At 63.1% G+C, this 27,795-nt stretch overlaps 2 protein-coding genes across 4 annotated transcripts in view; one reads left to right on the forward strand and one right to left on the reverse strand.

The window, feature by feature from the left end:
• SARDH (sarcosine dehydrogenase) overlaps positions 1-5,004 on the forward strand; it is a 54,975-nt gene extending 49,971 nt beyond the window's left edge. For 2 of the 3 annotated variants that reach the window (XM_079111892.1, XM_079111891.1), the window contains exons 18-21: positions 80-242; positions 952-1,120; positions 2,698-2,833; positions 4,703-5,004. In XM_079111892.1, coding sequence (XP_078968018.1) covers positions 80-242; positions 952-1,120; positions 2,698-2,833; positions 4,703-4,828 — 594 coding nt within the window. In that variant the 3' untranslated portion in view covers positions 4,829-5,004. Of the gene's footprint in view, positions 1-79; positions 243-951; positions 1,121-2,697; positions 2,834-3,947; positions 4,162-4,702 lie in introns of all 3 variants that reach the window. The other variant, XR_013759449.1, reaches the window with a different exon arrangement.
• Positions 5,005-7,960: 2,956 nt separating this feature from the next.
• DBH (dopamine beta-hydroxylase) lies at positions 7,961-26,492 on the reverse strand. The gene is given in 15 exon segments (XM_079111939.1): positions 7,961-9,491; positions 9,843-10,002; positions 10,234-10,361; positions 12,639-12,698; positions 13,206-13,244; positions 13,603-13,746; positions 15,920-15,931; positions 15,935-16,086; positions 19,703-19,760; positions 19,763-19,807; positions 20,256-20,397; positions 20,399-20,430; positions 21,197-21,454; positions 23,476-23,622; positions 25,867-26,492. Coding segments are annotated over 15 exon segments (1,857 nt in total). The 5' UTR covers positions 26,215-26,492; the 3' UTR covers positions 7,961-9,359.
• Positions 26,493-27,795: the final 1,303 nt, after the last annotated feature.

Here is a 27,795-nt window from a genome sequence, read left to right on the forward strand (position 1 = left end):
TGGGAATGGCACTTCTCCAACATGGCGGCCAGGGCCTCCTGGCCTGAAGTCTGTGTCTGAGCTGTGCCCATCTCCCCAGGTCAGGGCTATGCGGCTGTCTTTTGTGGGGGAGCTGGGCTGGGAGCTGCACATCCCCAGGGCGTCCTGTGTGCCTGTGTACCGGGCAGTGATGACTGCGGGGTCCAAGCACGGCCTGGTCAATGCAGGGTACCGAGCCATCGACTCCCTGAGCATCGAGAAGGGTGAGTGCAGGGTCCCGGCAGCCCTGGTGGCTGCAGAGCCACAGAGCAGGGAAGCTGGTGCCCCTCCCTCCCACGACGATTCCCTTTTTCCTGGTAAAGCCCATTTCCCCAGCCCTCCTCGCTGCCCACACACTGGGTCTTGGGTTCAGAGCCCTGGGGATAGTGTTAGGGCCCCCAACATCTGCACATACCAGGGTGAGCAAGCAGGCCCAGGGTGGGATCTGGATTCAGCACGCTGGTTTCCCTGGGAGACTTGAGACCCTGGCAACTGGGCCTGGACTTGGACCTTGGGTAGGCTCAACGCCTGCTCCGGCTCCGGGCTGCCACTCAGCCCCCAGGGAGGCCGAGGCAGAGCAGGGAGGGGCTGCAGAGCCCCTGGGAGGACCCTGTGCTCACCCACCCAGGGCGACGGAGGCTCAGAGGGGTTGGCAGCTCCTGGGGCTGCCCCAGCCCCCTTCCCATGCCACCCAGGGCCCCTGCCCAATGGGGCAGGGCATGGGGTGCCCCTAGGGTCCATCTGCTCCTGGAACTCACGCCAGAGGGCCAGGGGAGGCTTCTGGAGTGGGGACGCTCCCCACAGCTTGCCCTAGGGCTGCTGCCCAGGTCTCTAAGCAGCTCTGAGGGTGGGGATTGGGGCTGGGGGTCTTGTGTCTTCTGAAGGGCTAGTGCCTCACCTCAGCAGGATGCTGATCCGGGTTCTCCTCCACAGGCTACCGGCACTGGCATGCAGACCTGAGGCCAGACGACAGCCCCCTGGAGGCGGGCTTGGCCTTCACCTGCAAGCTCAAGTCCGGTGTGCCCTTCCTGGGCCGCGAAGCTCTGGAGGAGCAGCGCCAGGTGGGCCTGCCCCGGCGCCTGGTGTGCCTCACCGTGGAGGAGTGAGTACCCTGGGCTAGGAGGGTGCCTTCCCAAGCCCAAGGGGCAGATGCTTCCCGTTGCCCCAGAGCACCTGGTGTGCCCCTTCCCTCGGGCGGCCACCCTCTCCCAGAATGCCCGTCACAGGTGAGGACACTGAGGCCCAGATACACTCTGGTCAAGTCCCTGCTGGGACAAACCAGGCCAGTCTAGGCAACCTCAGATGCCTCCAGAGCCAGGCAGGAGTAGGCATGGTCAGCAGGGCCTGCAGGGACCTGGGGAGAGGAAGACATTAGGGGAGAAAGGCCCCGCCAGGCCCAGGCTCCCCTGGTGGTGCAGCCCAGCCCAGAGCCTTGCCTTGGAGCCAGGTCACCTGCTGCTGCCTTCCTCCTGAGGCCCTGTGATGGGATGAGGGGGACTGGCCCTCCCCTGTCGCCACTTACATGTGAGGACCAAGGGTGCCGGGACAGGGGCTCTTGGCAGCGTAAAGGTGTGGCCCGCCTGCCACGGGCCAGGTCTAGGAGCAGTCTGGGAGCTGGCCCAGCTTCTGCATGGATTCCTGGCAGAGCTGGTTCTGGGAGCCTGGATCCCACCCGGGTTTGGGTTGTTACAGAGCAGGGTCAGTGCCTCAGCCCCCACAGGGCACCCGGGGGATCCGCAGGTCTCCAGGAAGCCGCAGCTTCTGCCTCTGTTGACATGGCTGACAGCAGGTCCCAGAGGTGCTCCTGGTTTCTGGAGCAGCCAAAGTGTCAAGAGTGATGAGAGGCAGTGAGCAGAGGTGGGGCCTGTCCTCCTGGGCCTCCTCCCAGGCTCTCGTCAGACTGCGTCTCTCCAAGGGATGCTCCTCACCCCCGGGAGCTGCCCCGCTCTGGCCGAGGGACCCTCACAGCAGGCTGGGTCCCCTGAGCCCTTCTGACCCTCAGAAGCCAAGGCCTGGCCTCTGGCTCCAGGAGCAGCCTTGGGTGACACCTGCACCCTCAGGGTTGCTGCAGCTCTGGGCCTCAGAGAGCAGGAGGACCCTGCTGCCCTGCATGAGGCCCTGGGCTGTTGGGAGCCTCTATGAGGCCATTGTTCTCCCAAGGAGAATAATGTTCAGGTCGAGGCCGGACACAGAAGTGGAGGGATGTGCTCAGGCCTCCTCCTGTCTCCCCCTCATCTCTTCAGCAGATGGGGCCAAGTGGTGTGTGGCCCCAGGTCACAGGCCCAGGAGGCCCCCAAAGCCGCCCTGCCTATTTCTTCTGCATAGCCTTTGAGATAACCGACCCCAAGGAGCAGTCTGCAGATGGGCACAGGGTGCCTGGGTGCTGGCATCTCTGTGATTTTAGTTTACTATTTTTCGTCTTACATTTTGAATTTCCAAAAATTTTGAGCCTTTTCCCAGGATGTGGGGCCTGCCCTGTCAGTACCAGTTGACCCCGGCTGGGCGTCTTGCTCTTTCCTCCATTCCCTGGTAGGTGGTGCCAGGACATCCCAGGCCAGCGCCAGGCTGGCTGTGGGCATCCCTGCCCTGCGCACGGTTCAGCTTCCTGTTCTCCTCCAGGCCAATGGACGTGTATGCACTGGGGCCTGGGATCCTAGCTGTTTCTATTGCTTCTTCCAGAAAAGTGCCCATGTTTGGCCTGGAGGCCATCTGGAGAAACGGACAGGTGGTGGGCCACGTTCGCAGGGCTGACTTCGGCTTCACTGTGGACAAGACCATTGCCTACGGCTATATCCGAGACCCCAGCGGCCAGCCGGTGAGTCCTGGCCCCTGGTCCTGCCTCCTCCTCACCCAGACGCTCCCTGATCCGCACATCCACCACAGAGCCCAGATGCCAGGCAGGACCCAGGAGCCGTCCCAGCTGTTGTTCTCTGGGCTGAGTATAAGGGCTGCCCTGGATAGCCGGGAAGTCCCCTGTAGCCTCCCAGGAGGAAGGGGCCACCTCAGCCTTCTTTCCTCGTCTTTCTGGCCTTGGGTGTGGGGGTGCCAGTGAGCAGGGCCCCCTCTCCCCGTGGAGCATCCCAGGAGCAGGTCTGCCCACCCCAGGGTCAGAACCCCTGTGCCCTGCCCGGCCCCAGAGGTGCCAGCAGGCTCTGGCCGCCAGCCGTCTGCCTGAGAACTGGCTGTGTGCCACACCCAAGGGAAGTGGCAGGCTGGAGTGGCCACTCTGAGGAGGTGATGGCTGGCAGGACAGCTGCAGGCCTGGAGGCGGCTCCCCGGCTCCAGCCTCTGGGGCTCTGCCCCTCAGTCACTCTGTGACCTGGGAAAAGTGGCTTCTCTGAGTCATTTTATCTGCAGCATGGGGACAGGCCCACCCTCCTCGGGATCATTGTGTGAGTCCCCCTCTGCGTAGGACTTTATAAGCTGTCCGTGACGAGGTGGCAGCATTGGCGGTGTGACTTCTGGGCCCCAGGGCCTTCTTGGACACCGGGAGACAGGAGCCTGGGAGCTGAGCAGAGGCCACTCCCCGTGCCAGGGTGGATGGGTGGATAGGAGGCACCCCCGCCTTTTCTTCCAAAGAAATCAGCACGTGCCCTTTCAGCCAAACCAGGGACAGGCAGCCCAAGTGAAAATCACCCCAGCAGACAAGCCCCGGACACTTGGGTGTCAGCCGGGCAGTGGGGGAGCCTCCATGATCAGGGCCAGCAGAGAGCTCAGCCCAGGGAGGTGGGAAACCCGGCAGATCCCCGCCTGAGGGTTGGTGAGCGCGCCCTGCACACCAGTGTAATGCTGATTTCTCCCAAGGTTGAGGGTTCTGTGCCGAGGCGGGAGGGAGGCCCTGGAGGTGGGCACAAGTCGCAGCCTCTGGGCACTTGTTAGTGGGAACTGTGCCAGCTCTGAACCACCTCTCCTGGAACACCTGCCTGCAGACCTTGGACAGCCACGGGTCCCCAGTCCCCTGCCTATGACCATTGGGGCAGCACAGAAGAGCCAGCCCATGGGGGCAGGTGCCCAGCCCCGGGGCGGCCTGGAGGCTTTGCCACTCCCAAAGCTCTGGTGGGTAAACAGCACACTGGACTCTTTTCATCCAGGCCTGAGCTGCTGGATAGAGGAGGCTTCCCTGCCTCCCAGAGCAGAGCCCAGGTGCCTCCCCCTTAGCAGCAAAGAGTGTCCCATCATGCAGCTGCCCCAAGGCTGGACGCAACACTCTTTCCCACCCCTCCAAAGAAGCAGCTCCTCTCAGACCAGCTGGCTCCCAGGGCTCGCTGGGAAGGCGGAGCAGGGCTGGGCTGGGAGGGTGCCGAGGCCCAGCTGTCCAGAAGGCTACCCATCCCTGCCCCTTAGGACCTGTCCTGGCTGGCTGCCAGCCTCCTGTCCTGCTGTAGCTGGGAAACCGTCACATCCCTGTCCCCTGCGTTCCCCAGGAATCTGCAATGACTGGGGCAGGAGGCATGCTATCCTTTGGGACAGGACTTGCTGGCTGCCAGACCTGGGCTTTGCTGGGCCCCAGGTGCTAATGTCCAACTCAGGGCACACAGGACGTGCCTTACCTGCTCTGGGCAGTGGGGAGACTTTGGACAGGGGCAGGTTTGCTGGGCAAGGGCCCCTCCTCTCCAGAGAGGCGGGTTTGTGCAAACCCTGTGCCACGCCTAACATGGGAGTGACCTTGGTCCCTTGCTCCTAGGTCTCACTGGACTTTGTGAAGAGTGGACACTATGCTCTGGAGAGGATGGGGGTCACCTACACTGCCCAGGTCCACCTGAAATCTCCTTTTGACCCTGACAACAAGAGGGTGAAGGGGATCTACTGAGGGGCCGCAGGACAAGGCCACAGCTGCATAGGACTGACACCTGCCACCCTCGCCCACCATCACTGATTCCTGTGTCCCAAGACCCTGGACCCCCGCCAGACGTGGGCCTTTCCTATCCTCAGCCCAGCTCTGGCCTGATAAAATCCCCAAACCAGGAATGGAGAGAGCGACCAAGAGGCCTGTCCAGTGCTCACTGCCCAAAGGGTTGTGTTGGGTGTCGGGCTTGGGGACCATTGCTTTATCGGCCCAGGGGTGTCCTAGGAGTGCAGAGTAAAACGTGGTGAGCCTGGTGGACGGGAGGCGAGTCAGCTCCACCTGTTCCAAGCTGGACTGACCCGCAGTGGGCAGCAGAGCACTTGGCTACAGGGGGCGGGATCAGGGCAGAGGGAGGAGCAGCGTTCGATTAGCAGTGTCTGCCACAGACACTGGATGGACAGCAGAGATGTGTGCTGGTCCCGAGGCCAGGCCATTACGCAGGATGTTGCCTCTCAGATTGGGAACAAGAGGGGACTTGGAAAACTTCCTTGCCTTGACCTCCCATTTCTGCGGGTGGGAAGCTGCTCAGGGTCCCCGCCCGAGACAGGGTGGCCTGTGACATGTGGTCTCACATCTGTCCCCCCTCACCTGTCCAGAAGGGCAGACTCAGCCATGCAGTCATCACAACAGGTCCAGGCTGAGTAGGAGCTGCCAGACTCCTCGCTTCCAGGGCCCTTGTCCAGCTGCCGTGGACGAGGGCCTTTCCCCCCCCTTGCCTTCCTGCTCACCCTGGCCCTGGTCCTGCCCACGCCCCACCCACACCGTGCATGATATGGGCAACTCCCCTGCCCCTCGCCCATGCCAGCCGCGTGTCAGGAGCCACCTGCCTCTTCAGCCCAGGGCGGCGTCTGAGGCTTCCCTCCACGCGCCTGGTCCCCCTGCTCTGCCTAGCGCCCTGGTTCAGATCAGCAGGCTTTTGCGGCACCCACGACCGGTTCGGGCGTGGTCCCAGGGTGTGCCTGTGATAGGGCGGGGCCGACGCTCAGGGCACTGCAGAGCTGGGTCCACCACCCCGGCAGCACAGGCCGGGGAGCAGGCCGTCCTGCGCAGGGCCTCTGCCTTCCCCACACACTGAGTCCAGACGGGCCATGCTCTTAAAAGTGAAGCCACAGGAGGACGTGTGGGTGTGGCCTCCTGAAAAGCCAGTTTGGTCCCCTGGGTCGGGGAGGGGCCGTGGGTGAGAGCACGGTGGGCCTCTGCTCTCCCGCCATCCGGGAGGAAGGAACACTGCAGCCTCCCAGGCCTCCTGGGGCCAGGAGCCAGAGGGGAGAGGAGAATCAGCGGCGCAGGTGGCTCGGCCTGCTTCCCAGGGCCTGCGGTGCGGCCAGGCCCCCCTCCCTCTCCTGCCTGTCCTTGGGAGAGGGCCCAGGATGAGGGAGGTGGGAGCGGGTCCAGTCCAGCGTGTCTCCCCTGGGCTGCAGCTGAAAACACCTTCCTGGGCCTCCCCCTGTTCTGCCTCCTTACCGAGAGGGTCCCAGCCCTCCTCAAGGGCTCTGGGTGGCTGCTGGAGGGCGGCCATCAAGAATCTCCTCCCAAGCTCACCCACTCCATCCAGAGGGTCCCTGCGGTGTCATGGCCCCCAGGTGCCACTCTGGTGGACTGCAGGGACCCATGCCCCCTCCCTCCGAGTGGGCTCCGAGGCTCAGCCTTCCTTAGCACCAGCCTCATCTGGAATCTACTTTTTAAAGACTTTCTGGGGAAACGGCATCACGACCCTTACGTGGCTGAGCCCCGCCCGCCAGGAGTCTCAGGACTGTTGTTTTGAAGGTGCTTGAACTGAGGAGGAGGGGCAGGGTCTCCCACCCTCCCTCGGCCCACCTGGGCGTCCAGCACTCTAGCTTGGAGGCTCCTGGGCAGGCTTTGCCGCCCTGGAGGCAGGGGCAGACCTCTTCCTGCTCAGCCCTCCTGCTGGCTCCAGTCTGGCTGTCCTCGTCCAGCTCCCTGTCCCCAAGCAAGACGCTTGTGTCCAGGGGGACAAGCCGCTGGCAGGAGTGAGGTGCCCGACTCCCCTGTTGGGACGGAAACCTCGGAAGCAGAGTGTACAGGTCACTTCCAGCTGCCTCCCCCCCAGTGCGTCCCAGACTCCTCAGGGGCAGGGCTAGCACAGGGCCACCTCCTCCAGCACAGCTGACAGAGTGGCAGGGAAATCCTCTGGCAAAGGAGAGGCTGTGGCAGTGGTGGCAGCAGGTCTGTCACGTGCAAAGGCCCTGGGGTCTGACCTGCTATGTGACCTCACTGCTCATGTGTCTGGGGGCAGGCCCTCCCCAGCTTGAGCCTGAGGGAGCAGGCAGAGGTGGGCGCCCAGCACCCTGGGGCTCAGATTCTCCCACTCAGCTTCGGGGAGGGATGAGGGCCGCCAGGGACTCAGGGGCTGTTGAGGGTTGGGGGCTCAGGAGCCCATCAGCTGCGCATCTGCACAGGCACCTGGAAGCCTGTGGGGTATTTCAGGGGTCCGTGGCTGGGCCTGCTCAGGGGCCTGAAGGGGCCTGGTTGGGAGGCCCTGGTGGGGCCTGGCACCCCTGGAGCTCGGCTAGCCTGGGTCGACTCCTCTAGAACCCTCCTGGGCGGCTACCTGTCCCGTGCACGGCGGGGACCACAGTCGCTGCTGTCCTGAAGCAGGAGCCCAAGGACGCATCTTGGGTCCCGCTCTGCCATTTGATCGACAGGGAATGAAGCTTCAGTGGCTACCCGGCAGGCGGCTGCCAGGTGACACGGCCTCCGGGGACCTGCTCAGGCAGGCATGCCTGCCCCGGCTGCAGTCTGGGGACACCATGCCTGCCACCGGGGCTCTCAACACCGGGCTGGGGTGTGCACAGAGCACTCTGGTGCTTTGGCGCTTCCCAACGGACACACCGTATTGCCCTAGTAGGCGGGGCTCCATGGGAGACCCAACCTAGAGAGGGAAAGCAATGGACCTAGGGCTACACAGCAGAGGTAAGATGGGAACATGGGCCGCTGGACTCAGCTGGGCCCTTTCCAATAATTCAGGAGATGGTTTCCTCATCTGCCAGGGGAGCAGGCGGAGCAGCCTGGGTGGAGCTGGTGAGCAGGCAGAGCAGCTCCTAACCAGGCATGGGTACCTGGCGCTGGCCCACACGCCCCCGGGGAAGCGTGGCGGGCTGAGTGGGGGAGGAGGGGCCTGTGTGTCCCAGGTGTCCGAGTGTCGGAGGTTCTGGAGCCAGGCGAATCACGCCTGCAGTCCTCTGGGACGTGGGGCAGAGCCAGGCCCTTCTCTGCGTCCCTCGCAGGGCTCTTGGGACTTGGAGGGCCAGTGACCTTTTTGGCTGGAGTGTCCCTTCACCAGAGCTCTGAAGCCAGCCCTGCGGGGAGCCGTGCCCCACCTGTCACCAGCTGTGTGATGACTGGCTGGGCGGCTCCCCAGTGCTGCTGGGCCTGGCGTTTTGCAGTGACCTCGGCCCCTGACTCTTGGCCGCCAGGAGCTGTGATTTACACACAGCCATCCGGAGGTGCCAGCGCCCTGTAATGGAGTGCTGCGCCAAGGGCAGGCGGCCGCTGCGCTGCTGCCTGTGGAGGCCCTGGCCATACATCACCCCCGCCCCGGAGGCCGGCCGCGTTTTGCTGAGCTGACTGAACAGAGCCTTCAAGGAGTTGAGCTTGACCTCAAATGTGAAGCCGCGCAGAGCGGACACTGAACCAGACAGGCCTGAGGCCAGCTGCCCCTCGCCCCCGAGGACATGCCCGGCTCCAGACAGGGGTGGAAGCCTTGGGGCCCCGTGTCCCCATCCAGCCAGTGATCCCTGGGCGGAGCTCATTCTCCCATCAACCAGCACGCGGTTGCTCCAGTTTACAGACGAGGAGACCGAGGGTCAGGGTCAGGCAGGTGACATGGCCCCTGGAGTCTCACTGAGTGGTGGAAGCAGGCTCTTGGCAGGTCTGGTTCCGTTCCCCAAGGGGCGGGCACCCAGATTCTGGCTCCGGTGCTGCCTCGCCTTCGGGGGTGAGACGGTTGTTGGGCCTTCCCTTTGGGTGGGTGGAAATGTCTATTTACTCTACAATGGAGCAATTTCCCCGCGCAAACCCCTAACGAGCTAATGCCTGTCCTGCTGTCCTGCCGTTGGCAGGGAAGCCACCCACTGGGACACAGGAGCTGCTCTGCAGGGAGATGTTTAGTAGCGCTGACGCAGTACACTGACGCAGTACACAGACACCAACCGCCTGCGAGGACGGTGGGGCGGGGGCCACGGGGGCGCAGGGGCTGTCCCGGGAGGCAGGCAGGGCGGATCCTGACACTGGGTCAGCAGGGGGTGGACGTATGCCCAGTCCAGGGCAGGTCGACAAGGAGCCTCTAGGCCGTGCAGGCATCTCAGGGGAGGAGGCTGCTGTGGTCCAGGGTCTCAGGTGGGGCCCAGTCTCCGTCCAACCCCTGCGCCCGGGCACCCGGCACTGCACTGGGTGTGCCCTGGGGTCTTCAAGCAAGGGGCTGCAGAGTCGATCCACGGGACGCTCCGAGGTGGGTTGGAGAGCCGGGCCCCTCTCAGCCTCTGCCGTGGCCAATGGTGACCACCATGGGGCTGGTGGGGCTCTGGGCCCCACGGGTGGGGCAGTGCGGGGTGGGCTCTTTCAGGGTGGAGACGATCTGGGGCAGCGGCTGCAGATCCCACTCCCCCTGCGAGGAAGCAGGGCTGGTGAGGCTGGAGGCTGGCGGGCTCCTCCCTGGCCCGTCCCAGTCGCCTCTGTCCTCACCGCCAACCCCTCTTCCTCTGAGCTGCCCCGTGGGGTGCCCCAGGGCTGTGTCCCGTATCTGAGGCTCGGGAGGCGACTGGCGCCGGCGGCTTCGCACCCCAGCACCAAGCCGCCTCTGGGGGTTGCCCTGCCCTCCTGGCCGGGCTGCCATCTCCTGCCATTTGTCTGGCCTGTCCCCTGGTCCTGTCCTCCAGTCACCCCGTGGTGCTTCATGGCAGCTGTCTGGGGTCCTTTGGGCCACCGCTGGGCAGGGGCAGGAGGGCGGGCTGCTCACCTGGAAGCGCACAGCGGAGGACTTGTTGCAGTGCATGGCAATGGGGGCCCAGCCGTACAGCGCCCTGAGCACCTGGCGGCTGAAGGAGTTCCAGGGCACGGAGGCAAATTGCTGTGGGACCGTGGCCTGCTGGCAGGTGCAGATGTCCTCGCTGGTGAACCTGCGGGGACAGTGCGCGGATGTCTGGGGAGCCCGGCAGGCACAGGCGAGGCCCCCGGGGGCTGCATGCCACCCGTTCCCCAGCCCAGCGTCCTGGCCCTTCCCCACTGGCGGGGCTGATCCTGGCCTGCCTGGGGACTCTGCTGCAGGGACTCAGCCTGGTCCCTTCCTCATCCAAGCCCACAGGCCAGGGGTCCCCATCGCGGTCCTGGGGGCGCAGCTGGGCACTCGCCTGTTCACCAGGTGGAAGTACTTCTGCAGGAAGCCGGGGTCCACCGCGCTCTTGCACAGCTCCAGCTGGGTCTGGGGGTAGTAGTGCGCGTAGTTGACACACATCTCCTCCAGGATCCCAAAGCCACCCTGCAAGTCACGGGAGCCCGTCAGCCACTGTCACCTGAGATGCGGCCACCAGGGTCCCATGAGCACGTGCCCCAGTGTCTGCACCTGCTGGCAGCACGGTGTGCGCAGCGCTCCCACCCCATGGAGCCGGGGGCAAGGTCCCCGCCCCAAGGACTCCCTGCCGTGGCAGGGGCAGGGACCAACAGGCCCCGCCTCAACACACACTCGTGGCAGCGGTGCGCATGTGAAAGGGCAGGGCTGCCCCGGCTACTGCTGTGCCCGCTCATGGCTGCAGATCCTGGGTCTCTGGGAGGATGAGGGGCAGTCCTGTGCTGGCTTCAAAGTCCCTGCAGTTGAATGGCAGCCAGAGCTGTCGCTGGGGTCTCTGGCGAGGACAGCAAGGAAGGCCACCCTTCACACTGCCAACAGCCACTGTCCATCGGTCACCCCTGCAGCTTGATTCTGACAGTAGCCAGAGGCCTCACATGGCCTCCAGAGGCCTGGCCCCCACCTGCAAGGTTCTGCCTCTGGACACTCACTGTTCATCGCAGAAAGAGCTCCCAGCCTAGAGCACGTGAGGCGAGGCTGCCTGGCGCAAGACAGTCGGCCCCTGTTGGGGCAGCCCTCGCCGTGCCTGCTGGCTGGCAGCTCAGGGTCCCGCCAGGCTCAGCAGGGTGGACAGTTCTGGGGGAGGAGCCACGCCCGCTGCCGAAGTTAGGAGCTGAGGCCTGTCCCAGAGCAGGCGGCTGCCTCCAAGCCAGGGGCCTGCAGATCTCCTGGCCCCCAAGGGTGGCCACGGACACAGAGAAGTTGTCACCCAGACCCAGAAGGAGCAGGTGGGTTGACGAGCATCGCAGCCTCAACGCCCCAGGGGTAGACCGGGCGCAGGCTCGCAGCTCGAGACCTCGGAGGACCGTCTTCGTCGTCGCTCTCTGAGCCCCGTGGCCCCCTGAGTGGTGCCGACTCCTGCTTGGAATGGCTGTGACACTGAGGAGGACGTGGAGTGGCCATCAGTCAGCCACCTGCGAGCGCACCAGGCCACGTGCCACGGCAAAGCCGGCTGTGCGGGATCCCTGCACGCCACGGATGGACCTGGAAACTCTGCTGGACACCAGGCCCGTTCACAGGACCTGTCCAGACCAGAGGCAAAGGCAGACAGAGGCGCCAGGGCTGGGGGCCTGCAGGTGGCGGCTCGGGGCTGGGTCTCTCCCCGCCTGGAGAGTCGCTCACGCCGCTTGTGGGCGGGTGCGGGTGTCAGGGCTGAACTGAAAGCCACTGAACCACAGGCCTTAAAGGAGTGAGCTGTGTGCCTGGGGATCACAGTTCCACACTCCAGGGAGCCATCAAAGACAACGCGACCGACAGTCAAGGCCCCACAGAGGTGGGCAGGATGCACTTTGCTGCACCAGGATGCACAGCAGAGTCCCAGGGCGCAGGTGCTGGGCGGGGCGCCAGCCGGGCCTGGTCCACCCGGAAGCTCGCGAGTCACAGATGAGCCCTGGGTGCTGCCGTGACAAAGCTGGGCTGCCCCAGCAGAGGCTGTGCTCCCACCGCAGTCTCCTGTGTCACCTGCACCCACTGGCCTCGAGGGGGTCCTTCCCAGCGGTGCCCCTCCTTGGGCGGTCCCAGCCCTGCCGTCCTCTGGCACCCACGCCGCCCGAGCCCCCATCCGTGTGCCCAACCCCTCTGCCAGCACCTTCCGACCCATCTTGGCTGGCACGCTGCCTGCTGCTGAGGCCCTCGCCCCTCTCCTCCGGCCAGCTCCCCTCCTGGGCCCCGTGGGATGCACTTTGGTGGTGAGGCTTCTGTGGCCTCGGCTCCCGGGGCACCTCTCTGCTTTCCCATCTCTCCGTAAAGCTGCCACGGCTTGGTCCCCTGGTGGACTTGGCCCCACAGGGACTCCCAGCTCCTTCCCACGCCAGCCCAGTGCTGGGCACACAGGTGCCTATACATGGCCTCTGTGGTGCTCTCAGGCTGGAGCCGGCAGCAGAGTGGCCAGTGGAGCTTGTGAAGGACAGAGAGCTGGCGTCAGCACCACGTTCCCTGCTCAAAGGGGCTGGTGCAGCCCGAGGTTCACCCTGCCAGCAAACTCCCCGGGGCTGCCGAAGCCACAGGCCTGGGGACCAGACTGAGAGTGGCCAGCTGAATGGTGGAGGGAAGGAGTGACACCCACTGCCCTCCAGCAGCCCACCCTCCAGTGAGGAGTTGGGACTGGCCTGGGGGAACGTGTGGGGAAGCCTGAGCAGGCATCCCAGCCCCACCTGCCCCTGGAGGGCAGCCAGAGGGGCACAGACTCACCACAGTGGCCAGCTTCCTGTCTTCCGTGTTGTATGTGCAAGAAGTGATGAGCACGTCCCCCTGGAACAGGCCAGGGACAGGTCAGCACCTCCCGGGAGGAGCGCCGTCCTGGGTGAGTCGGTATGCCGCCCAAGTCCACCACGAGGACATCCACCATGAGTCTGCCCCCTGGGGTGCAACCCGAGTGCCCCGTGGGTGCCAGCACTCGGGCCGTGGGCCATGGGCAGGGCCTGGCCCAGTGGCGTGCGTGTTGGTTGGACATGTCACAGCCCACATTCCCGCTGGGCCTGGGCTTCCCTTGGGGATTTCCAGGGGTGCTCCCTCAATGCCCTTGCCTCTGCTTGAAGGCTCTGGACCTGGGGTTCCGCTGAGCAGGCTGGAGGACACCATCCCACCTGCCCTCAGTGTCCCCTTCTGGTGCCCTACACGCAGCACGTGAATCCCACAGAGGGGCCCTGGTCTGGTGCTACCCCCAGCCCTCTGTCCTGCTCTGGGGTTCCCTTCTCCACTGCCATCTGTCCCCCCGCCCCCACTCCAGGGAAAGCACCCACCCCACCGGGCACTCACCGGGTGGACAGACACCACCTTCTTCAACATGCGGATCTCCTGGCACGGGGAATAAGGGGGACATCAGAGGGCCTGGGCCTCCCCTGGTCACCTGTTCTCCTCCCCCCAAGGTCGGTTTCCAGGACCCTCGGGAGTCAGCTCTGCCCTGGCCTCCCTGGGGCCACCAAGACTGGCTAAGTGTGGGCTGTGGTTAGCAGGGATGCAGCTGGGACCAGAGGCAGCGGTGCAAGATGATGCCATGTAAGGAGCTGTCCTGCCTGAGTCTCGTGGGCTGGCAGGACCCACTGCTGAGGCCACCCCAGGTGGACATCTTGGGGCGATGGCCCAGACGCCTCCGCATGGTGCCTCCCCGAGGCCATGGAAGGCGGGCATCAGAGCGGCCTAGGCGGGGGCCTACCTGGAAGTGGGGGCTGTAGTGATTGTCCCTGTTCACAACCTCCTTCTCCCGGCCGCCCCGGGCCAGCACGGTGACCACCTTCCTCCCTGTCAGATGTGTGTGGAGCTGAGAGGCGAAGATGTGAATCCCCGAGGGAGGCAGGGCCTGCGGGGCGGGAGGGGCAGTCAGGGTGGCCAGCGGTCCTACTGGGGAAGGGGACGGTGCTCTCGGCTTCCTGAGGCTTCCACGGCGTCTGTCCTAGGTTGGTCATCGGTCTTGCTGCCACTGGCCACGGTCCCCGCCCTTCTCATCAGTGACAACTTGTCTGCTTACTGTGCCGTGAGCTCTGGGGACCCTCAAGGCCACACTGGGGACAATGAGGGGCTCCTGGGCTCGCAGTGACCCTTGGGCCTCCTGACGCTGTCTACTGGCTAGAGCTACGGCCTATGCCAGGTGCAGGAAGGAACGGGCTTTCTGGGAATGACAGTCCCAACTGGACACCTTTCCTGGCTTGTCTGCTAGGCTACGGGTGTCTGGACCACAGGCTTAGGTACAGGCTCATGGCCCTCAGAGTCCACCCTGGAGAGACTGGACAGAGCGCTCCATGGACCAGGCTCCAGGGAATCATCTACAGAGACGAGATTTTCCCAGAGAGCCTGTTGTTACGAGGGGAAGAGCAGGAAGCTGGCCCCTCCCAGTGGACACGGCTGGCAGGTCCGCCTTCCTGAGGCTGGGCTGCCATCTCTGGGGCCGAGGGGTCAAAGGGACCGCCGCCCTCCACACTGGGCAAGACTGAAGGTCACTTCTGCCCAGTGAACCCTGAGGAGGTGACGCCCACCCCAGGTCCAAGGGCCTTTTAGAGAGATCTGAGGGAATGCCACCCCGGGGCCTGGGGGACACGCGTGACTGGCGCGTGACAGCGCGTGACAGCGCCTCACCCCACTGATCCAGGGCCTGAGCGCAGCCCGTGAGCCTCTGCAGCGTGGAGACAGCTGGCCAGGCTCAGGGACCTGGCACCCCGCGAGGGGCATAGCCTGGTCCTCAGCCCGAAGCGAGGAGACCAGTGGGAAGGGGCTCAGCACGTGTCACAGACCTGCCTTTTCCACCTCACGCGGCTGCGGGCCTCCCCAGCCTCCGCGGGTTCAGTCTCCTCCTTTGTGAAATGGACCCTGCTGGTCACCAGGAAGCAGGGTCCATGAGAACATGTCTGCAATGTTTACGGCAGACTATGAAGTGACACCCATCATCCAGAGAGCCCCAGAAAACAGGGGTGACAAGGACGCAGGGAAGCCCTTCCAGGCCGGGAGCACAGCCTTGGGGAAAGAAGAGCAGCAGCCACGAGGGCAGGCCGGGCCTCAGCTGCGAGTGCCGGGGGACGCTGGCCTCCGCCCACGTGGCCGGGAAGACATTCGAGGCATCGACAACCTGCGTGGCCTCTCCCAGGTGCGTTCTGACAGCCGGGTGGGTCTAAACCCCCAACCAGACCTTTCCCCGTGCCCAGGGCTCCCTGGCAGCATCTCTGGGGTGAGGAGCCCCCAGCCCAGACACCAGGCTCAGTCCAACAGGGCCAGCCCCGAGGAGGCAGGCCAGGAACCTGGGCCCGGCTGCAGGAGTGCCTGCCCCCACTGCAGCAGGCCTGTGCTGGGCACTCCCAGGGCCCCATGCAAGGCACCCGTGGTACCAGGCTGCCTCCCAGTCCAACTCTGGTTAAGTTCCGAAGAAGCCTCAGCCAGAGGCTGAAAGGCAAGTCCCAGGACCAGGTAGTCAATCTGTAAATTACCATAACTTCTCAACATGGTGGGTTTCTTTGCTTTTCTTTCTGGATTGAACCAACCAGGGGTGCTTAACCACTGAACCATGGCCCCAAACTTTTTATTCTTTATTTTGGGACAGGGTCTTGCTAAGTTGCTTGGAGCCTCGCTCAATTGCTGAGGCTGGCTTTGAACTCTTGATCCTCCTGTCCCAGCCTCCTGAGCCACTGGGATCAGTATGTTTTTTTAAAGGCAAAACAAGACTACATTCCCGTGGCCTCTAGGGCATGAGGAAAAATGCAGGAGAAAGTCCAGGAGGGCACCAGGAGCTGGAAGGGCTGCAGAGAGCCTGTCCTCAGGACATGGCCTGCTTTCCTAGTGCTGAGCTCCTGTGGGCCTCCTCATGGAAGGAAAGCTTATTTCAAAGGGCAGCTCATGGAAGTCAGGCACCCGGGCATGGGCCGACTGAGCCCCGTTAGCACTGGAGAGGAGGCGCCAACGCATGGACAGCCTCAGCTTGGGGTCTGGGAACCTCCCTCCCTGGAAGCCCTCCCTGGCACCCTGGGGGCAGGCCCATTGCTGCTCACCAGTTGGGTGCACTATCCGCTGCAGTAGCCGGTCAGGACGAAGGTGGTCTCCTGCGGGGGGATGGCCATCACAGGCGTGTACACCAGGCCCAGCTCCATGATCCCGGCGTCAAAGCGCCGCAGCGTGGGAGTGTAGTACAGGCGGATGCCAGAGGAGTCGCGCCGGCCTGGAGAAGAGGACACGCGGGTAGAGGCCTCGGCAGCTGCGCACACACTGCCCCCGGACCTCAGCCGCCCTCAGGAGGCGGAGCCATCACCCCTTGTCTGCTGCCCCTGCCAGGCTTTCGTTCCCACTCCTGTGGACCCAGGGGTCCGAGAAGCAGGCCAGCGCACACGTGTGACACCCATGTATACTGAGCTGGCATTCCTACAGCGCTGTCCAAACGCCGCAGGCAGGCGACAGGTGGGCAGTGGGGCTGCCGGGGGCAGCCTGGGCAGGCCCGGGTCGGCGTGAGTGCGAGGGCCACCTGTCTCCTGCTGGCTGAGGGTGTCTGGAGCAGGAGCCTGGGCCGGGCGGGCCGTGCCCAGTTCCAGCCTCTCTGGGTCAACAGGGCTCTGTGCTCCCTCTGGGCCTCAGCTCACGCTCCAGGGCCTCTTCCAAAGGAGACCCGGTGCTTCTGCCCGTCCTGGAGGCGCTGAGTCTCTAGATTGGATTGCTTGCACTTGCGGGTCCTCCTGCAGCCTGAGGGCTGGCGAGTCCCTGGGCTCCCTGGAAAGGTGTCCCAGCCACCACAGGAGCTGGTGGGCAGGGGCCCGCGGATGCTGGACCCACAGGAGCAGCCACAGGCACGTGTCCTCCAGGGCCCACACTCCCCCTCCGGAGGCACCGTGCTGGCGAGGCGGTCAGTGACGGGCCTCGCTCTCGGCTGCGTGGGAGCTGGCCACACAGCGGCCCTGGACACTCGCTAGGAATAGAGGTGGGCAGGAGAGGCCACGCTGCCTGGGGCTTGTGCCCCTCCGTGTGGGGAAAGGGAGGCGACACGGATGGGGTGCTGTGTCAGGGACATGTCTCCTGAGCATCCAGTGAAGAGCCATGCTGGAAGTTCCAGTCAGGGAGGGACCAACAGGCCAGAAGCAGCTTGGGACAGCCTCAGCCTGGTGGCCAGCATCAGCCCCGGGGCAGCCTTGGGCAGCCTGTGGCCTCCCCTTCTCAGCCTTCTGCTGGTCCCTTGTTCCAATGCTGTTCCTGGACGTGCTTCTGGACAAAAGGAACCAGGACAGAGTGGTGTAGGGCCACTGCCTCCCAGGACCAGTCCCTGTGGACACAATCCTGTTCCTTGGTGTGAGTCATTGTCCCACGTCCACACAAGGAAACAGGACAGAGCCTGCATGGAAGATCCTGGCTGGGCTGGGACCAGAGCCCAGGGCTGGCTGCGGGGGCAGGTGAAGCCGAGGCCACCCCTCTGCTGTCTTCTTCCCTCCCACGCATACCCCAAGCCAAACTGCAGCTGCGCTGATCACATCAAAGGGAAGGAACTAGTTTAAATTCAGATGGGGATTAAATAATGAGATAATTGTGGGATTTTGATATTTATAGAAAAAGCAGCCCATCTCAAGACTTATAGGGTGACAGGAACATCCTTATGTTTGGCAAAGGATCCATAAATACAACCAGATAATCAGGAAGAGACAGACTTCCCTGATGCTTAAGGAGTTTCTGAAAATCCATTTGCTTTCAGGTTTTAAATGAGCAATAAATCCTGTATCATGCTAAGGCCTGAGCCGCGTGTGCTCCTCTGTGCGCGCTGTAGATAACTCCAGGGGTGGCAGAAAGCCTGCGTGTGCACTGAGAAGACAGCCACCGGCGGCTTTGACCGTGCACAGCCCCCAGCCGCATCCAGCTGGGAGTGTCGGGCCATGGATGTTCCCCAGCCTCACAGCCCTTATCTACCAGGCTATTTCTGTTCCTCACTTGCACAAATAAAAATAAGTGTCATTCAGAGAGAAAGGGATGGGGAGAGAGGGAGAGGCACTACATATGGTGGAAGGCGCCAGCACAACAGAGAGGAGGAGAGATGTTCAGTTTCTGACTCGGTGTTAATGGTATTCCCATCCTAGAGACCGACTCTGGGGGCTCCACCTTCAGGCACAGGGCGATCAGGCAAATCCCACCCTCTTTCCCCAGCTCTGCCCACCACACTGCAGCCAGCTGGATGCCTGTGTTCCTCGGGCATGCTCTCTGTTCACCAGTCTCCCTGTCAATGAGCAGAGCCTTCCCTCTCTGGAATGAAGCACTTGGCAGCTTCCCTTGTGGAGATTCTCCCCATAAAGCAAGACCCATGTAGAACACCTCAAAGCCACACCCACACGTGGACCTCGTCCTCCTGGGTGTCTTTGCACTGGGCCTGTGCCTCGCAGGTGTGTGAGCGTGCGTGCGTGTGTGCGAGCTGGTCGTGTCTCCTCCCAGAAGCTCCTTGAGGGTGTCCTGCTGACCCCGAGGCTCGGCTCTGAAACAGGCCCTCATGCACGACAGGCCCTCCAAACACTGATGGAGTTAGAACGCATCCTCTGCTCCTCCTAGCGTGGACCAGGTGGGGAACAGGAAGGGGGCAAATGGGCGTGGTTCTGGCCCAGGCACCTCTGAGCCAATCTGGACAACGTGAGCTGCTATCCGAAGCCACGGAAGGAAGCGAGCTGGCAAAGAACTCGATCCTGCACTGTCCCTGCCTGGCGGGGATGACCATGGCGGGTCCCCCTCCCTTCTCTGGTCCACCGTGAGCTGGGGGATGTGCATCCCACCTGGCCTACCCCAGGGGCCACAGGCACTTGTCTTCAGTATTGTAGAGGTGCTGAGGCGCACGCCTAGGCCGAGCCCTGCCCCCACACAGCCGCCGCACACTGCTGATCAAGTCTGCCAGCTGGGCCAGGAAAGAACCCCAGGCTTGGCACCCCCTCACCCTGCTCACGGCAATTGGGGAGGCCTCCAGCAAGCCCCCCGGCCCTCCCTGGTGTGTGCACATGGACACTCGCTCCCACACACTGCGTTTCGAGAAGAAGCACAGGGAAGAACAGTCAGAAAGGCCCCAGAGGACCAGGACCCTACCCCAAGCACAGCCCTGGAGGCGGTGCGCCCCCCAGTCATCAGGCTGACAGAGGGGGCATCGGGGGTCTGGCAGGGGGTCATTGGTGGCCTGGGGTGGCCTGTCACCTTGCCATGCCCAGGTGCCCCATCTTGGCCCAGACTGTTCTAGAGAGGCCAGGGCCACAGTCTGTGGGTGCCAGCAAGACCCCAGTAACAGTGGCAGTCAGGGACGAGGGGTGGCTGAAGGTTCTGAGGCCAACTCGACTCAAGGTCGACCCCAGGGCCCTGCTCCTGCCTCTCCCTGCTGGCCCTGAAGGCTGGGCAGGTGCTGACACCCAAATAGCCTCCTGCTCTGGCTGGCTCTGTGCAGGAAGGAGAGGGGTCTCTGTGGGCTCAGCTGGCCCTCACTGGCATCCCAGTGACCCGTCTTCAGGAGGCAGCCTTGGAACCAGGCCAGCCTCCAGGCTGGGGCACGGCCAGACCTCCTGGCCCCTGGTCCCTGCACCTTGGGTCCTCGGTTTCCTCATCGGCACAGTGGGGATGAAGACACCTCCCTGGCCTTGGTCCCTGGCCCAGTGCCATCTGGAGGGCAGAGGGCCTGAGGCAAGGCTGCGTGTGTAGCCACAGCCACGCCGCCAGGGGTCCTTGGGGCGGGTGCCTTGCTGAGCGTGTTGCCCATGCTGAGCCGCTCCGTGGCCGCGCTGGCCAGCCCGGCACTCCTGGAGGGCGGAGCAGGCCTGCAGACACCCTCACGCCCCTACCTTGGATCTGCAGCGGGGTTGTGGTAGTGAACTCCAGGCGGAGGAAACCTGGAGGACCCCGGGCCCCCCAAACGCAAGGCCAGCTTCCTCAGGGTAGTAGAACGCCTGTGGGTGGGGAGGGGACAGTCAGAGGGAGGAGGCCCCCACACTGGGGTCCGAGCTGAGTGGTGGCATGGGCGGGGCCCTAGATTAGAGTGACACTTGCCTCCTGCCATTGACGCTCTACGGGGACATTCCCACCGATCTGGAGAGACCCATGCCTTGCCTCCTGGGGTCACACTGTGCCCACCCCATCCCAGTGGGCAAGCAAGGTCCCGCCCCATGCTCACAGAGCGCTTTGGTTTCCATGTAAGAGTACGGAGGCCTGGAGGGAGCTTCCCAGCCCAAGGACGGGGGCTGCTCTGGGGCTCACACTGCCCGGTGGCCTCAGGGGCACCCTGAGCAGCCCCTTCTTGGGGTCTCACTCTGCCAGTGCCATTGGGAAACCCGAGGTGCAGGGAGTTGGGGCCCTGGCGCAGGGAGCCCCGGGCCGCTGGGCTGGATGGACCCTCACCTTGGCGCCCAGGGCCCAGGCGGCCAGCACGTGGCGGCAGAAGTTGAGACGCTCAGGCTTCATCTTGGAGTCGCAGGGCCCGTTGAAGTGGGGGAAGCTCTCAAAGCGCGCTGCGCACTGGAAGACCTCCATGTGGTGCACAGGGCTCGTTGCCCTCCGTGATGACCGGCTCGTACTGCAGGGGGACAGGCTGCTCTGAGCCCGCCGGGCCCCTACACCGCCCAACCTGCTCTCCTGCCCGCTGGGGTGGTGGCTGCCCTCCACAGGCCTCCACTGCCCGCTGGGAATGGGAGGGATGGACGGGAAAACACCCAGGACCATGTCCAGAGCCTGAGGGAAGAACGCGGGACCCCACATGAACCGCTTCCTGACGGGGGGCAGAGAGAGCCGGCTTCAGGAGCGGCAAGATGCTGGCCCTGCTGCTCCACTGGCAGTCCAGGGGTCCCCAGAGGAGCTCCGCACCCAGGACAACAGCACAGCCGGCCACTCCTTGCATGAGACTGGACACTCCTTTCCAGCTGCATTTCCTCCAGCAGAAACAGGAGCGATACACAAGGTTGGGGACCACAGTGATAACGTCCCTAGCCACCCCCAAACAGGCAATTGGTCCATTCTGGTTCCCGTTGTCCTGACTTTGCTGAACCCTTTGTGGAGTACTGAGTTCTGAGTACTTAGTCATGAGGGGGAGTTGGCCTGGCACACAGACAGAGATGGACAGTAGCTCCAGTCCAAAGGGCAGATGCAGAAATCAAGGACCTGATTTATTGGTTCCAGGCACTCAGAGGCCCAGGGAGTGGGGGACGAGCAGGTGACAGGTGACAGGTGACAGAAGACAACTACTGCCACCAGCCTCGGCACTGAGAGGCACTGGCTCAGCAGTACACAGCACAGGCCAGGGACCGCTGAGGCCCGTGTGAGGTGGAGGGGCTGGCCCCACGTACCATGATGATGTGGTGCCGGGAGAAGTCCCGGGGCAGCTCGGTGATGTAGCACCAGTACGTGGTCTCCTGGGCAGGGATCAGGACATCAGGGGCACGGATCTCCATGGTGTCTGTGTCCGAGGGCACTGCTGGGGTGGGCACTTCAGCCTTCAGAAGCTGTGCCCGCTGCAGCCCTGTCTGCAGGCCCGAGGTGTTGATGGCCTCCAGTGACTGGAACGGCTCCTCCAGGATCCCATAGACCAGGTGGACGGTGCCATCCTGCAGCCCAGACAGGGCTCAGTTGATTGCCCACTGAGTGCCCCCAGTTTCCTGCCCAGCCACACTTACCAGCTGGCATGATTCACTCTGGGCTCTGCAACTGGGGGTCCTTCGAGGCAGTGACAGCCTGGTCGGGCCACCCCAGAACCTCCTGCCTGTGCCATGCACCAAATGGAGCCTGCCCTTCTAAATGCCTTCTACCTACACTCGGGAGAGCGACTCAGACTGTTCCTTTGTCCCCTGCTTAATTAATGCGTGCAAATAGACAAATACAGAATCTAAGAAGACAACAGCTCGAGGTCTGCCAGGTGAGGGGACTGAGGCCAGAGGCGTGGGGCGTCTGCCGAGGAGCACTGCAGGGATCAGCAGACAAGGCAACAGAGAAGGTGCCTGCCTTCCGCACAGCCGGGGGTGGGGAGCCGCAGGAGGCAAGGCCACTGCTGGAGGCGTGGAGCTACAGGACTTGTTTGCCCAGCTGGTCTCAGTCTTGCTTTGTCCCGTCCCTCCTCCGGATGCCCCTGTTTCTCCCTGCTGGAGTGGAAATCTCACCCTGTGCCTTTATATGGATACGTGTAACTTGCCTTTGATTTTTACAGGAGCTCATACTGAAAGCTTGCCTTGAGTCTCAGACTTTGGACTTGGACTTTGGGGCGATACTAAAACTCTTAAAACTATGGGGGAACTCTTGAAATGGACTAAATGCATTTTGCATTGTGAGACAGGCATGAGCTTTTGGGGGCCAAGGGCAGAATATTATGGTTTAGATATGAGGTGTCCTCCAAAAAGCTCAAGTGGGAGGCAATGCAAGGAAGCTTGGTGGCTGGAGAGCCTCAACCCAGGCAGAACATAACTCCTCTGAAACAGGTGATTGTGGGCCCACAGGGTGGGGCTGCAGGAGGCAGGTCACTGGGGGCCCGCCTTTGGGATTTATAGGTTGTCCTTGTTGAGCGGACAAGTTGAGTTGTCCCTGTCTCTCTCTGCTTCTTGGTGAACATGTCTTGACCTGCCTTCCCCTGCCACATACTTCTGCCACGATGTCCTGCCTCACCTGGAGCCCAAGGAATGGAGCCAGCTACCCATGGACTGAGACCTCTGAAACTGGGAGCCTCCAGCTAACCCTTCCCTCCCCCAACTGTTCTCATCAGGCCTTTGGGTCACAGCAGCATGAAAGCTGACTAAAACAGCCTGTGCTGCTTCCAGTCCAGCCTGCCCTTGCCCAGATCTCTTGATCCTGCTCTGGCTCATCACCAAGACCGATGCTCCCCTCACTGTCCAGCATGATGCAGTGGCCCCTTCCCCAGGAACTGCAAGGAACTTCTCCTTCAATGGCACAAAGCCGCTCCACATTATCACTTAGCTACCTCTGTACGTTGAGACCAGGCACCAATGCCAGCCACTCCCCTGCCATCCCGAAGGGTTTCACAAGACGGTGGACAGCAAAGTGGCCTAGCAAGTCAAAAGGGTCTCATCGTCAGGGGCTCGGAGGATTGTTTTTACCTGACGGGGGCCCTTGGAGCAGCAGCAGCGGGAGGCATGCATAGTATCTGAGCTCTGCCTTCTGGCCCTCGACTCTCTGCCCTCAGGTCTTACGTGTCCAGGATCATGCTGTCCCCATCTCTTTTGTGCATGGGCAAACAGAGGTCCAGAGGAGAAAGGGACCTGCCTGGATCTACAGCAAGTTGTCAGCAGAGAGGGGCTTTCTAGAATCTACTTGAGTGGATGGGCCAGAGAGACACCCCAGGTGCAAGATCTCATCCCAGTTTGAGAGTCTGTGGCAAGACCCATGTCTAGAAAGCGTGTCCCCAAAACCTGTCCCCAAAGAGCTGCTTCTTTGGGGGCTCTGGAGCTGCCAGCAGAGCAGGACCCCCCGCACAGCCCTGACCTGCCCAGGGGCTGCTGGCCCCTCTGCTGGCTTTCTGCAGTGCGCAATAGCCCAGGCCCAGACTCCCAGGAGGCAGAGCTGGCAGCCTGAGCCGGGGTGCAGGTGTGGCCCAGGTAGCCTCGGGCCAGGGCCTCCCTACCTCAATGAGGTAGTCCTGGGGGTCACAGGTGCCAAAGGGTCTCTTGAAGAGCAGGGACAGGCCGTCAGGGGTCCGCTCTGCCTGCAGCAGCTGGTAGTCCTGCTGGGCATCCAGGTGGATCTGCCCCTTCTGGTCACTCCAGGCATCCTGCAGAAACCAGTTCAGGGCTGATCGGGAAGGAGCTGACCCGCTGGGCAGAGAGCAGCCAGCTGCCTTCCCTGGCAGATCCGAGGGGCACACTAGCAGGGCTGGGAGCCGCTGTGCCCACTCCCCACTCCGTGAGGTACCTCACCCACTTTCTTTCCTTTGTAGGTCACACCCAGAGCTTCATGCATGCTAGGCAAGCGTGAGTCTGCCACGTAGGCACAACCCTGGTCCTCACAACCACTTTCTAAGTCTGCTTCTGTTTGGGGACATTGGGGCTGAGCCCCACTGCCACCTACTCTTTCTATGGCCCTGAACTGGGGCTATCAAATGCTACCCAAGTCCTGCTGCCTGAGACTCAGGTTCCTGGGCCTTGGGGTGAGACCCAGGAATCTGTATTGTTAAGAAAGTGCCTGAGGCTTCCCATGGGGCACATCACCAGGGTCTCCCACTCCTCTAGGAGGGGAGCGTCTTAGGAAAAGAAAGTCCAGTGCGATGGGGAGAAGGAGAGGGACCGGGTGGGGCCTTTAAGGTGGCACTCATTCCGGGTGCCTGCCTTCCACTCAAGTGAGCCTGAGAGCAGATGCCACCTTAAATACTGCGGCTGAGGCATCTTGAACCTCACGCAAGGCACAGCTTGGCCTGGAGCAGGTGGACTGAGGCCCAGGGAGGAAGGAGTCAGGTTGCCCTTTCCCAGGACAGCTCCTAGAACCTGGGTCACTGGCCCCATCTTCCCTCCCCCCATTGCTTCCCCTGCCCTGGGCCCCAGGCTCGGGGGACACACCATGGGCTCCAGGCCAGAGCAGGGGACAGCAGTGCACCTGGGGAGAACCTCTCTCTGGAGCAGGCCTCTCTCTGGATTCAAGAAGACCACCGGCCCTCTGCCAGAAGGAGTTTGGTTGTTTCTTTTAAATTCCACACCCAGGGCTATAACATGTTTCTTCATTTCCTTGAGAGGAAGGGAGGAAGGGAGGAAGGAGGGAGGAGGAAGGAGGGAGGGAAGAAGGGAGGAAGGGAGGAAGGAAGGGAGGAAGGAAGGAAGGGAGGGAGGGAGGGAAGAGGAAGGGAGGGAGGAGGGAGGGAGGGAGGAGGGAGGGACCTTACAGCTCTCTCTGGGGAAAGCAGCAGTGACACTGCTGGGTAGGATCTCTCCTGTGGTAGGCAGAGGCTGGAACCGCTGAGGCAGGAGGGGCACCAAGTCTCCCTTTGGCTTCCACGGGAATTTGTTGTGCAACTTAAGCTTGAGGTCGGTGGAGAGGGGAGTCACCTGGCGCTCCCGCAGCTGGGACATGCCCACCCGCGCTGTTCCCCAGCAAGGAGCAGTGCTCTCGGACTTGGGGGAGGCTCTGCTGCTCCTCCAGAGAGCTTGTGGCTCAGAGCAGGCTGTGACCTGGGGCCACTGTGCAGCCCAGCTCCTCCCTGAGCAAATGGCTCCAGCTGGCCTCACCTGTGCAGGGGCAGAGGGGCTGGGGCCGGGTTGCGGGTGGAGCTAGCCCAGCTCAGGGGTCAGCCAGCAACCACCCCTGAGCTGCCAAAGGCGCTGTGGAAGCCAGAGCAGGAGCTGGCTGTGCAGCTCAGACCCAGAAAGTGCTCTGCCTGGAGAAGGAAGAGTGGCCCACCCATGCCGAGGTCCCGGAGCCAGCTGGGCTCGTCTGCAGAGGTCAGTCCGTCCTCTGGCAGCCCCCCTTCCTCTGGTGACCCCTACAGCCTATTTGGGCCCCTGTGGCCACTCCAGTTTGAAGGAGGAGTGTCCCCTTCTGCCACCCTTGAAAGCAAGAGTGGAGGTGACTTTTGAAGGGATGGTTCCAAGAGCCAGAGCCGGGCCTTGGGGGGCTCCCCTGGGGCAGAGATCACCTGCACCTGTTCCCCCACACGCTGGTGCGCATGCACTACTGTGCCAGCATCTGCCGCGCCTGGCCAGAGTGTGCGCATGGGGTGCGCTCAGTGCGGCCTGGGGCTGGCCATGGTGGGCAGCCCCTCCGGGTGCAGCCACTGCCCTTGGGAGGCTGTCCCCATTATTTGTTTATGTGGGGTGTGCAGCCACAGACCATGGGGAGCATCCCTTCCCCATTTCATACTCGTCAGTGTCCCCACAATACCTGAGCTGGGGCCACAGGCCCAGCCAGATCAGAGGGCACCCAAGCGCCTCAGAGGCCCTCTGCTGGATCAAGCGGGAGCGCCCAGGGAAGGAGGCCAGGGGCCGCTGGGGAGGGAGTGGTCAAAAGCCAGGAGGGAGCGAAGACCTACCGCAAAGTAGGAGCTGACCCCGTCTGTCCAGAGCACGACCAGGTCAGCGTTCTCCAGCTCTCCACGGTCCGACATCCCGAACAGGACCCCAGCCTTGAGCCCCCGCACCAGGAGCTGGAAGTGGACAACCTCCTGGACGTAACTGATGTTCCATGAGAGCTCCAGGGTCCCCTCTGGGTCCAGGGGGATGTGGTAGGGAAAGGGGCTCTCTGGGGGCGCAGAGCCCTGCAGCGCGGCCACCAGAATGACCAGAAAGATGGCCACCGCTGTGCCGTACATGGAGGCCGCCTCCCGCACACTGGGGCCGGGGATGCTGGCCCAGCGACTCTGGCGGCCGGAGTCCTGCATGGCTGGGGTGAGCTTGCCAGCCCCACCTGGCCATTTATGCCCCGGCCCCTGTGGGGGTGGGCCCAGGCCCCACGGGTAATCACATTTGTCTGGTGGGAATTCAATTGTCCTGGTGGCCCTCCCACCAGCCTGTGCCCCAGGCCAAACACTTGGCCTCCACAGTCCTCTAATTGGCGCTAATGACACATGGACATCATCAGTGGGAATCGACGCCGACCAGCTGATGTTCTTCTGAAACGTCCTGAAGAGCTGTCCAGAAAGCAGCTCCTCCCTGCGGCCACAGGTTAGCTGGGAACCACTGACCACCTTGCAGGCCGTCTGCTCCCATCCAACTCTGGACGAGCAGATGAAGGTGACCAGTGAGTGATGGGCCCTGGCTGCTGGAGTCCTGGCCCAGCGGACTGTGCCTTCCCCCAGTCCTGGAGGGTGGACCAATTTCAAACTAAAAATAGAGACAATCCCCAAATAGTCTGTGTTGAGGCGCTCTCCGTGGCCGCTGTGCCCACTTTGTCTCCTGTCCCCACCGGCTCCAGCTGGCGGCATGGCTGCTCTAGGAGGGGGTGCCTCCCTGGGGGCAGATTGGCGTGGGGTGTGGTGCTGGGGAAGGCAGCACAGGTGCCTCTCTGGGCAGATGGAGAGGGAGGAGCCTGGGGGATGGGTGGACAGCAGGGGACAGAAAAGGAGGGTGAGGGACAGATCTGCTCTTCTCTGGAGCTCCCAAGCCCACGCCTTCCTCTGCCTAGAGCAGACCTGGCCTGATTTTGCTCCCTCTCAGGCCAGCTGGCTCTTTCCTATGCCAACCAAGGGTCCTTGCACAGATCTGCCCAGGTCCCAATGTCAGTGCCCCCGCTGACCTGGCTCAGTCTCGTCCCCCTCGTGCAGAGTGACTGGGCACAGGCTGTCACTCCAGGAAGTTCTGCTTAATCCGCTGCTGCCTGCCCCCTGCGCTGGACTGGGGTGGTAGGTGTTTCCAACCGGACCATAACCCCACCCCCAGGTCTTTCCCCTCCTGTTTCCCCTCTTTGGAGAAGCTAAGACTCCAACCTTAGGGACACATTCGTGTCACGGCCCCTAAGTGTAAATCCTCAAACATTCCCCAGGGTAAGGCCAGTTGGGCCATGAGCTCAGGTCCTTGCGTGCATGTGAAATTTGGAGAAGGTTCTAGACTTCCCCTGGGGAGGCTGCAGGGAACCATGGGCAAGGCGGGACATGGCCCCCAGGGCCAGCAGGTGCCCTTCTGCACAGGCAGGCGACTGAGCCCCGGCGAGCCCTTCGGCCGTCTGGTGGGCAGCGGGGCCTCACCGCTCTCCTGGTCTTCCTGGTCTTCCTCCCGGGTTGGAGCCCTGGCAGGAATCCTTCGAGGCCCTGTGAGCCCCCACTGGGCACTCCTGGAGGGGCCTTCCCCGTGGAAGCCTCTGCCCACGGGGAGGTGAGGAGGCTGACCACCGAGGGCTAGTGCTCCCTGCAGCTCCCGCCAGCCCAGCAAGGCAAAGCAAGAGGACGGATCAACAGTTGCTGAGCTCAGAGGAGGGAAGTCTCGTGCAGCTCTTAGTAAACAGCAGAGTGCCTCACACACACGTT

The sequence above is a fragment of the Sciurus vulgaris genome (assembly GCF_902686455.1).
Source record: "Sciurus vulgaris genome assembly, chromosome: 15".
NCBI classification, from domain to species: domain Eukaryota; kingdom Metazoa; phylum Chordata; class Mammalia; order Rodentia; family Sciuridae; genus Sciurus; species Sciurus vulgaris.